This window comes from Idiotropiscis lumnitzeri, chromosome 20, assembly GCF_059441095.1.
Source record: "Idiotropiscis lumnitzeri isolate Australia: NSW breed Sydney's pygmy pipehorse chromosome 20, RoL_Ilum_1.0, whole genome shotgun sequence".
Lineage (NCBI taxonomy): Eukaryota > Metazoa > Chordata > Actinopteri > Syngnathiformes > Syngnathidae > Idiotropiscis > Idiotropiscis lumnitzeri.
In genome coordinates, this window is record NC_142410.1 from 9536159 (window position 1) to 9547678 (window position 11520).

At 46.0% G+C, this 11520-nt stretch overlaps 2 protein-coding genes across 2 annotated transcripts; one reads left to right on the forward strand and one right to left on the reverse strand.

The window, feature by feature from the left end:
* Positions 1 to 1396: 1396 nt before the first annotated feature.
* chst3b (carbohydrate (chondroitin 6) sulfotransferase 3b) lies at positions 1397 to 6520 on the reverse strand. The gene is made up of 3 exons (XM_088283659.1): positions 6318 to 6520; positions 3888 to 4116; positions 1397 to 3332 (listed from the first exon to the last, which is right to left on the reverse strand). Exons 2-3 carry the CDS (start codon positions 3965 to 3967, stop codon positions 2120 to 2122), a joined length of 1293 nt encoding a protein of 430 aa, XP_088139785.1. The 5' UTR covers positions 3968 to 4116; positions 6318 to 6520; the 3' UTR covers positions 1397 to 2119.
* A 609-nt stretch (positions 6521 to 7129) lies between these two features.
* Positions 7130 to 10135, forward strand: ghitm (growth hormone inducible transmembrane protein). Its single transcript, XM_088285115.1, has 9 exons — positions 7130 to 7239; positions 7462 to 7625; positions 7890 to 7992; positions 8218 to 8329; positions 8483 to 8624; positions 8697 to 8805; positions 8939 to 9127; positions 9205 to 9376; positions 9570 to 10135. Exons 2-9 carry the CDS (start codon positions 7482 to 7484, stop codon positions 9652 to 9654), a joined length of 1056 nt encoding a protein of 351 aa, XP_088141241.1. The 5' UTR covers positions 7130 to 7239; positions 7462 to 7481; the 3' UTR covers positions 9655 to 10135.
* Positions 10136 to 11520: the final 1385 nt, after the last annotated feature.

Here is an 11520-nt window from a genome sequence, read left to right on the forward strand (position 1 = left end):
CTGATTAGGAAGCAGCGAAATCCAAACAGGGTGAAAATATTTGACTGTATTTGGTTTCCAGTCTCTGGCAAAGATCGCACATCTGGTCCAATCTTGTTTATTCTCAGTTTGTAAAGAGACGTGCGATCTTTTTAAAGTGCGAAGGTGGAAAGGGGAAGCGAAAACCTGCTCCGAATCTTTGCTTTCTTTATGAACACGACGACTTGTTCCTGTTTTGGCCGAAACGTGAAAAAGGGCAGTTTAGAATTTCAAACCAACTTGTTTGCATTTCCACCACCATTAGAAGAGTCTCGGTCATCCTCAGCGGGCTGGAGAAAAGAATTTAGTCGTACTTTGCCCACCTATTGTGGGTTTTTTTTTTTTTTTCTTTTCAAATATGTTGCATTTGTACATTCGCCATGGGACGAGGTTACTCTTGGATCAGTTCATCTAATCAGTTGAAAGCAGCCTTCGCAATGACCGTCATATGATGTTTTTGGTCGGGTGGTCACCGTGGTTGATGTGGCGATCAAGCAAGAGGGCGGGGTGACTTCATGTCCTGTTTTGGGGGGGGGGGGGTGTAACTGCTGAATGATTTTATTTTATATTTGTGCTATCTGTGACTCCACCTGGGAGTGATTCCAAACACACAATTTTTATTTTTTTGTCGGTTGTAGATGAAAAAATGAGTAAAGGGTGTGACACGGTGTGCATGCAACGGGGCGGGTCCAAATGACCCGAGCCGACCACATGATATGTAAAGTCGGGCTAATTGCAGCCTTGAGTGACTGAAATAGCCGAGGCCGCGGCGGTAAACACAGAGTGCGCTTCGACAGCGGCCCACTTCTTGGCCGCATAAAGAGAGCGGTTCACTGCTACATGGACATTTTTGCGGACGTTTTTTTTTTTTTTTTAAACGCACGAGCGAAAGGTTACACCTAGACAGCACGGCATATAATCCAGTTCTAATCAAACACAAACCTCCTCACATTCCTGGTTAAGATGATGATGATGATGGCACCGCCCGTCCGTCTGTTCGCTTTATAGCTAACAATGAGATCGACAAAAACAACAATTTGTCCGTTTTATGGACACTGTAATTAAATGTCATGATAGCACGACTAAAACAATTATTTAATGGCTAACAGCTAATTTTGATTTTAGCAAGTAGCATTAGCATGTATACGGCTTGCCATCAGTCCTAAATGGTTTGCTAGCAAAGCTAATTGACAGAGTTCCGCAAAATGTATTTTGTTGGCAAAAAAAAAAACTTTTTGCTAAAATTCTGGAGAAAGGTGCAACTAAAGGAGTTTGTCAGCCGCCGTCTCTCTTGTGCCCTCGCCCCATGATCATTGCGAGCGATTAGCGATAACGAGGTCATAAAGCAACATAACGTCGCAATAAGAGGACTCACAAGTCGGTGTCAAAGCATGTTTATTGCGATCGACATGAAAAGAAACAACCAGAACGGTCGGGTCTGAAGGCCTCCCCCTTCCTTCTCCGCGTCTTTCTATCGGCGGTCAAGAGGTTCGTGTCAACAGACGCGAGACTCGCAAACAAACGTGGCACCGATCTGCAAACCAGCTGCAGGGTCCGGAATGTTTGCGTTTGGACGGCAATGTAAACATCTGGTTTCACCAAATTGTTCGCTAAGACGACTTGGGTCGGCAAAATGCGAGAACATCAACCGGTAAAGGAGGAAGAATTTTGAGAAGACTGGAGTGACTGAAATATCTTCTTCCTGCGCCCTTTTTTTTTTTTTTATTTGTTTTTATAAAGCTACCACTTCATTTGGAGTTTCTTTGGTTGCCAACTCAGGAGCCGTAAACAGTTAGTGGAAGTTCCCAGAGCCAGGTTGTTAATGTTTACTGCCCTCCCCCAATTAACTTTTTCTTTTCGGAATGCTTCTGTTTGCTCCGAAATTCAACTCGCACGACAAGCTCGTTTGTGTTGGAACGACAAAATGCTCCGGAGTGCAAAAAATAAAATAAAAAAACACAAAGCAAGCGTGTCACAAGCCGAGCTTTTGTAGACAAGACGAAATCGCCTTCCTCTGGAGATTTTAAATAGTAAAACAAAGTAAAAATGTGTTAAATATCGAGATAAAAATCTGTTTGAAGATAAAAGTAGCTCATAAATATCACGCCGTGATCAAGCTGATGGACTTGTCCGTGAGCATCTCTTCGCTTGTCACAAATTTGTAGCCGAAGAGTTTGAGTGTGGGCCCGCAGACCTTCTGGACCACCTGGACGATCTTGAAGGGCAACCTGAAGCGCCACTTCTCCACTTGTTCGGTGGAGTTCTTCTGCGTGGAGTAAATGCCGCTGGTCTCCTTGGACGCCCGCGTGCTCTTCAGGATCCACTCTTTGACCTGCGGCGTGAACGGGATGCCCGTGAACTTGTACATCTCGGCCGCCTTCCTCACGGGGAAGCGGGCCACGTCCTCGTAGCGCACCAGCATGTAGCGGCCGCGCAGCCACGCCGGCCGCCTGAGGCCCATCTCCGCCGACATCCTGATGCTGTTGCAGTTGCTCCTCAGCTTCTTCACCTCGTCGTCGTCCAGCGGCACGTCCCGCTCCTTGGCCCACTGCTTCCAGTTGTTGTATTTGGCGGCGAAGGCCACCATGCGGGAGGCCAGCACCGCCCGAGGATCCCGAACCAGCTGGATGAATTTCACGTCCAGACGCGGGTCCTCGGCCAGAGGACGCAGAGTTTCCAGCTGTCGCACTCTCACCGACTTGATGGCTCGGTGCTCCTTCTCCAGGCACGACTCGGACGCCAAAGTCAGGTTGAGGGGCCCGCAGCGCAGGTTCCTGCAGTGGTAGCGCTCAAAGACCCCTTTGACGAAGGGGCTGCAGACCGCCTCCCCGCACAGGGAGCTGCTGGACTCGCGGCGGAAGAGCGAGGCGGTGACGTGATCCACGGGGAGGGGGTGGATGAAGCTCTCCAGCAGCGAGAAGTCGCACAGGAAGAGCTGCCGAAGCACGTCGCGGTACGCTTTGGCGGCGGCTGTCGCGTTGGTGCCGCCCGTCTCCAGTGTCAGCATCTTCTCCACGTGCCACAGCGGCTCGTAGAGATAAAACATGTTGGCGCCCTGCTGGTTAAAAAACTCGCCCACAAAGGAAGAACCGGTCCTGGTGGTGGCCAGAAGGAGGATGTCTTTCCTGCGACTGGTCGCCGCCGCCGGCCGGTCGTCGCTGAAGTTCTCCAAGCGCCGCTTCATCAGCATGAACACTGAACTCAGCTTGCCCACGGAGGTGACGGGAACGTCGCGCTTCGGCGGGGCGGCGGCGGATCGGCTGGGCTGTATCGAGGTCTGGGGGGTCTGCTTCAAGGCCAGTTTATCCGACACCCTGAGACAGTGAACGCGAACACAGGATTGCAGTTTTAGTTTTGAGAGGACGAGCGACAACGCGAGGTTCTGGGCCGTCCGTTAACGTAGTCGTGATCTAAAATCGACTCAACATCTAGATTTTGTATTTGTTAGCGCTAAACTATGGGATGGAATTAGACCAGGCGTGGGCAAACTACGGTCCGGGGGCCACATGTTTTAATCCGGCCCGCCGAACTTGAAAAATTAAATGAATGTACCTTGTTAATGTTTTATTTTCTAAATACGGTGGTTTTCTTCAAGACAGATATGTTGTTGCAAACTTTCATTTGAAATTTCATGTATTTTTTTTCTCTGAGGTGACCAAAACACTCCACCCATCTGCTCCTGGTCCGGCCCCCTCTGTCAAATTTTAGAACCCATTGTGGCCCCGCCAATCAAAATGTTTGCCCACCCCTGGATTGACTATTTTCTTTTATGTTTCAGTTTGTTATGCGAGGGTGCGTCTGGAATGAGTTTGCAATTTGACGTCACGACGAAGCCCGACAAGCGTCGCTTTCGACTTCTCCGGACTCACCTCGAGATAATGTTGTTCTCCTTCTCGATGATAACGAGCGCCACAAAGAAGACGATGGGTACGGTGTATTTGATCCTCATTCTCTCGGATGTGGCGGCGCCCGCCCGGGTCCGCTTTCTGAATGCGTTCTGCCAATCTCCTTCCCGCCCCACCGCCAAGTTGGCCTTAAAGAGCCTCGCAGTTATTTGTGGTCCCCTCTCTTGCAAACTGGTTCTTGTGATGTTTCAACCTGTGAATGAAGCCAACATCAAACGGTCCGTTACGCATTTTCCCATTGCGTTTGAGCCAAAATATTGCGGAAGGTGTTGTTGCAATTCATGAGCGGAATTTCGGCAGAAAATCAAAACGTCTCAGTCACAACATTGTCTTCTATTATTTTTCATTCCCTGTCGTTTCTCGGAGGCTTTGACAGATTAATGACGTTTCAATTACAGTTGAGGAAAAGTGAAATCAAAGAAATGGAATTCCAAGCCTGCTCACGGGGCAACTTGATCACATCTCGAGAAGGACGGTAAAAATAGAACCAATAATTCAGTCCCTCATTCCAGGACGTGCTCGTTATCTGGAGCGCAGCCGTGCATCCCAAAGCGTTCCCACCCATCCTGCCAGCTCGGTCACAAACTGTAAATACGAATCTGTGGCCACTTGTTAGCTTTGCGCGACAGACCACATTCAGACGCAAAACTCCTCTCCGGGTCCTAATCTGACACCTGCTATTTCCTCGTTCAAGGTCACGGTGGTCCTGACATCCAGCCGCTGCTCGCTGTCAACGCCGGCATGAGATCTTTTCAACACATGAGCTACTGAGACACAGCGGGGCCGTGTGCTAAGGTGCTGACCACACCTCAGAATCTGGTTAAACTTTGAAAAAGACGCGTTTGTCCATCCGTGTTCTGTTCGAGCTGGATGTAGAGTTTGTTTGAGAATCTAAATTGTCCATGAACGTGAACGCTTGTTTGAAAGGCGCCCTGCAATTGGCTGGCAAACAATCCGAAAAGCGGATGGCCAAATTGCCGACGACATCTGGGAGTCCCGTCCTTACACCCTATCATGACGTGCGCAGCACAGAAGCACGTGCGGGATTTATTTTAAATGACTGCACGTAGTCTAAACACTCGGCATGCTTGGACACTGCTTGTGAAATTCTCCGGGAAGTTTGAAGTCACTGAGGCGGAATGGTGTGTAATGAAAAAGCCAAGTTTCCCAGCCGTGAATGAGCCAGGCCACTTATTTTGTAATAGAAAAATTCTCACAGAAATGGAGTACACTCGTCTATTGTGGCCTGTAACTTCTGCCATCTACGTAAAGAGCGTTTCAATGTTCTGCCTGACAATATACATCGCTGGCATAGATGAATAGATTGAAGAACAAATCTATGAAATGTGTCGAAAATCCCCCCAAATTGGGAACCACAGGTGTAAACATATTGGGTGAGCGTGGGGGGGGGGTGTTTTCAACTCCATCTTGCACCACTCTGCCGCATGCCGCGACCACAAAAGGCCTCTTCACGCAGGAGTGACCCCCACTAAACGTCAAAATCCACGGGGTCATTCGAACGTCAAGACGTGAACCAGACGGCAGGTTGGTCTCAGGTCATGTGACGCCAGAGAAAGTCAAGCCTCTTTCACGCAGAGACCCTGCAAAATTGAGACTTTTGTACAGAACTTAGCAAAGCAAACCTAATTTATTGGCTTTTTTCAAAACATTTTTTCCTTTCATACACTTGCTAATTGCAATTCTTTTTTTTTTAACCTATGTATACACAAACTTTTCTATTGGTATTTTTTATATACACATTGTATGAACAAGTCGCAGTGTGTTTTTAACATCAAAATGCAACTCAAAGTAATGTTCCTGTCACGCCTTTTTATGCAAACACTACAAAGTTGCTGTGGTGAGTGGCTTTTTATTTATTTTTAACAAAAGTAAATACATTCTTGATTTATTAGTTACACAGAAACCAACCCAAATGTATTTGGATTAAGTGCAGGGAGTTGGTAGGTGGCATTTAAAAAGAAAATTAAAATCGAAATATATTTTGTAAGACTGCCAACGGTGACTTTTGTACTATGGAACAGGTTTAGACGACAGTACAATTGATTGATTTGGGCCATTATATGGCGTTTGGAAATTGTAATACAACTTTCCTGCACACCCTTTTTCCAGACAGATCAATTGCATCTAGATTTTAACTGGACATATCTCAGTACATTTAACATGATCGGTTCATGAAGATAAATAGTAAATAATTGCAGTCACACTGCAGTCATGCTCTCCTAATAAAGAATCCTAAATGAGAAGTCACTCCCTATCGCAACTGAGTTGCATTGTGAGCGGCTCACTACTTTTCACTAACTTTCTGATGCTAAACTTTTCATTCTTACCACGACAACGGCAACCGAATCAGGTGTCGGTTCGTCGTGTACCCACCATGCTGATGTGCCCACGATGTTGTGTCCGTCACATTGAGCGCGTCCAGTTCGGATTAATCCCATGATTTCCTCATCACGCACAAATTTGTCTAAAAGTCCATTTGGGGGCAGATACGCCGGGGTTCGTATTTCCAGTGGAGTGGCTGCAAATCAATCTGTACGTTGGACTGAATGAAAAAGTTTTCGGACCAACTGTTTGCCTCTTGCTCGATGACGTAGAAGAGACCTCCTATTGGCATATGAATGAATATATTAAAAAAATGATGAATAAACTGCACTTTGGACAGAAATATGCCACCAGTGTGATAATGCTAATTAAAATGTGCCACAGCGCATGTCTTAAATTATTATAAATTATATAGCAGTTTATTCCACTTTAATACTTGGGCACACAAATAGCGCACTGGCTCCCTCTAGTGGAGAAAAGCTTCTGGCGATTCACACCTGCGCCATCAAATTAGATTTATTATAGGTAAAGTGTAAATTTACAAAAAAAAGAAGCGACTTAATGTAATTCAACAATCTGATTATTAATAATGTTTAACATTAATACCATGCTTCCTCTCATGTCATCAAATTATTACAAAAACCTACGACCAGAGACGTATTGGGACCAAAATTTGCCCCTGTAAATCCGTCCGTCCGTCTGTCAGTGGCATTACGTATTCTTATAAAAGATATAAAGAGTCGTAAAGTGGTTCGTTTTGACTCAAGTTAAAATTATATTTGTTTTTTATCGCGTTCTTTATGACGCTTTCGACTCCACTTTAAAGAACTGCATTTCCCAATGGCTTTGGTCGCGCTGTGATTACGTCAACAAGAAGCTTCCGGTAGCTTGCAAAACAATTGCGTCAGAAGCTCGCGCACGATTGTTCGGTGGTTGCGTCTTGTGGAGAAGGTTAACAACTACGCACATCCTCGTAAGTAGACTTCACTTACCCCATCGATGACATTATAGGGAATAAGTAACTTAAATTAGCACTTAGTTGGTGTATTCAGACCTTGTCTTAACGATTAAATTGTGAATGATGGTGCTGGTGTATGAGTCAACGTAGGCATGAACGTCTGCTAAGTTCTGTTAGCCGGAGCTTCTATTGTCGTTTTGTTAACGATGTGACATAATCATGGTGGTGTCGTTGTAGGCTGACGCACATACAAGACCATGCTTGTGGCAAGGCTGACATGCTTGAGGAACATCCCTCAGCTGGCCGCTGGACTCCGTCCCTCGCTGGCCAACGGCTCCGCCGCCCTGAGGTCCTCCACCCTCAATTTGACGCCATGTCCGACCGTCTTCACACCCCAGCAGGTACTCAAGGGGATGGCTTATGATCGCCGTAACAAGGCCCCGAAGCTACCACTAAGTCCCTAACCGTCTCAAAAAGAACTTTAACACCAGAACTACAAACTGAAACTACTAACTAGATCTCTAACTAACTAGATTTGGTTTATTCAATTCATCATTGTAAAACATTCAAAGTCGCCCATTCTGCATGTAAACTTTTACATATTTATTGTTTGCTCCATTTCTGTTTGGCATTCTACAGACACAGCTTTTTGTTTTTTTTGTCAGGGTTTTTCCTCAAAGGCCAGATTTGGTTTCCGCCGGGTGAGGACGACCAGAGATCAACTCAAGGAGGCGGCTTTTGAACCAGCCACAGGCACGGCTTTAAAATGTAAAGTATACCAGTTGACACACACACAAAAAAAGGCACAAATCAAAATTAAAAACAGAAATGACGCATCATCCAGTAATTGTATTGTTGTCACCTCTACTATCAAGATGGAGGAGGGAGTTGACATGCTTGTCAATTTTGCGTGGAGAGTAAAAGACACGACTCGCCTCCATCTCCTTGTCTCGTCATTTACCGCATCTCCACAATGTGCTTATTTGTTTTCAGTTGACAGCATGGGAAGAATGATTCTTGCTGGAGGCGCCGCAGTGGGCCTGGGAGCTTTATGCTACTACGGCATGGGCATGTCCAATGAGATCGGTGCCATTGAGAAAGCAGTGTGAGTCAACGGCAGCTCATTTTTTGATACAGAGTCAAAAGGAGCTTTGTATTTCATCCAATAGACTATTTTCAATAATGTGTAAAGTGTATATATTTTTTTTTTTTTTTTTTTTTAAACAAAGAGTCCCCCCGCCCCCCTTCTTCTGTGCAGGATCTGGCCTCAGTATGTGAAGGACAGGATCCACTCCACTTATATGTACTTTGCAGGCAGCGTGGGCCTGACTGCTCTGTCGGCGGTCGCCGTGAGTCGAACCCCGGCGCTCATGGGACTCATGATGAGAGGCTCGTGGATGGTGAGGATCACTCCCGTTGAAAATTGAAGTATCAGCATAAATGGAGTCTTCGAGACTTTGTGTTGTTTCCAGGCGATCGGAGCTACGTTTGCTGCCATGATCGGCGCCGGCATTCTGGTCCGGTCCATCTCGTATGAGCACAGTCCGGTGCCCAAGCACCTGGCCTGGATGTTGCATGCAGGTACGTGAATGCAACACTAGGGGGCGTCCATGTAGCGTCTCAAGTGATGTTTGCCAACCTTTTTGAGCCCAGGCACATAATTTACATGGAAAAAAAGCTCATATCACAACAACATGTAATCTTTTATGTCAAGGTGTGATGGGCGCTGTGGTGGCCCCCCTCACACTCCTGGGAGGACCACTGATGATGCGAGCCGCCTGGTACACGGCCGGCATCGTGGGCGGCCTGTCCACGGTGGCCATGTGCGCCCCTAGCGAGAAGTTCCTCAACATGGGCGGACCCCTGGCCGTCGGCTTCGGGGTGGTCTTTGCTTCCTCGATTGGTGAGTGCACACACACACGCACACGCACAGAAGACGGCCGCTCGAAGTCGGAAGATGAGTTGCAACTCCGTCGACAGGGTCCATGTTCCTGCCGCCCACCTCTGCATTCGGGGCCGGCCTGTACTCGGTGGCCATCTATGGTGGCCTGGTCCTCTTCAGCATGTTCCTGCTCTACGACACACAGAAGGTCATCAAGAGAGCCGAGACGCAGCCGCTCTACGGCGTGCAAAAATACGACCCCATTAACGCGTAAGTCCAGGACAAATGATGACTGAATGATCTGCCATGGGGGACCCTGCCCAGGGGCATCAAGCCCCAAACTTGGCTCCTTAGAATCATTAGGGCACTCCCACCCCTCGGCACCACAAAAATGTGTCAGCTAATGGCGGGGTTAAAAATCAAAAGGTTGTCTCGAGCACCAACAGCTATTTCTGTTTTCCAGGTGTATGGGGATTTACATGGACACGCTGAACATCTTCACCAGGCTGGTGATGATCCTGGCAAATGGCGGCGGTAGAAGGAAGTGAAACAACCAAGCTCGAAGGATTGAATGGCGTTATAAGTTCGCAACAAAGTGTGAGGCTCTTTATTGCATAAAGTCTCTAAACCAGGGGTGCCTAAGTCCGGTCCTCAAGAGCCATGATCAGACTTGTTTTGGATGTCTCCCTCTTCCAACACACGTGATTCAAATGTTCAGATGGTCAGCAAGCTTTGCAGAAGCATGCTAATGATCCTAATTATTTAAATCAGCTGTGTGGGAAGAGAGAGACATCAAAAACGTGCTGCATAGTGGCTCTTGAGGACCGGGCTTGGGCTCTAACACAAGTGCTTCACATGGTTGAGTGGTAACAAAGTTCTTAAAGGCAGAAGAAATGTTTTGTTTTTTTTGCCTGTCGATCGTCATTGATTTACCTTTCGTATTTATTGTTAAATACAGACCTGTTCTGAGTTTGTGAGGGAAGAATATTGTTTTAATAATGGAATCACTCAATAAATGACTGTGATTGACATTTGTCCTTATTTTGAATTATAAAGGTCAATTGGTGTGTTCAAGGGTGTCCCCATCACAAAGTTGCATTCATTGAGGTAATGCCACGGGGACGGCCGCCATCTTGCCTCACCTTTGCACTATGGACACCTGACTTCACCGGGTGACCTGTCATGATGACTGCATTGGCTTAGCCTGGAATTTGGCGCTTCAATTTCACGCCACACAAATTTAAGCTACTCACGTGCCACAAAAAAGTGCGGCAACTTGGCTATCATGAGACAACAGTACATCGTCTCCCAGGCACCGCGTTGTCGCCACCTCCTGGACAGTAGGAGAAGTGCTGTCAGTGCACAACTTCTGGGTATCTAAAAAAACAAAACAAAACATGAGCCCCATATCGATTTGTGTCCCGTTTTAGAAATAAAAATTAAATAATAAAACTGTTATAGGACATTTGCTTACTCGTTCCAGAAAACGAGACAAGATATTCAAGTTTGTTTTTTAAGAACAGATACAACAGAGGTCAACAGCGTGTGTGGTAGTGACCGCCAATGCAATAGCCAGCACGTGTTGAATAAATAGAAAAAATAACATCTCTTGAACCGCTCCTCTTTCTTCCCCCTCTGTAAGCACATAAGCAGCAAAGAGAAGTTGGTTGGTGCAGAGCAACACTGGCACCTAGTGGTGAATTGATAGTATTGCCATTAAGATTGTTTTTTTGGTAAAAATGGTAATTCATTATATTGGAGCAGTATGCCTTTTAAGTTGGCGTTCATAAAGTCAACCCAAAGTCCTGACTACCTTAACATGAACATGAAGCGCATGAGGGACCCAGAATAAGTCTTCTTTTGCAACACACACGCACACAGACACACAGTGCAGTGTGGCAGCAGATGACAAAGGCTTAAAGCACGCACTAATCCTCTTGTCCACCATCTGGTTGCTCCGCTCAAATTAAAGCCTCCCAACCAAGCAAGGACACTCACAGCAGATGCAAACAACTGCAGCAAAAAGCACAGGTGCCTGCATCTGTCCGTTATGTTTTACAAGCGTTTTTCTATCAGGATAAAGAGCAAATTTGCGCTGTCCCAAACAGAAATACAATAAAATGCTTCTAATATGCTCGGGAATGAGTAGTTACAAAAAAAACTGTACACACATACAATACAATACAACTTTATTTATATGGCGCATTTCACAACAGCTGGAGCTGTATCAAAGCGCCATTGATATGGTGCAATATAAATTATATATACTAAACTACAGCATAGGAATAAAAAAAACTATACCAACCTGTCGTTTCCTACCAAAAATTAGAAAAAAATATTTTAAATAATTAAAAATATTCAAATATAAATGCGAATTGAATATAAATAACATGGGAATATTTAATAATAAAGAA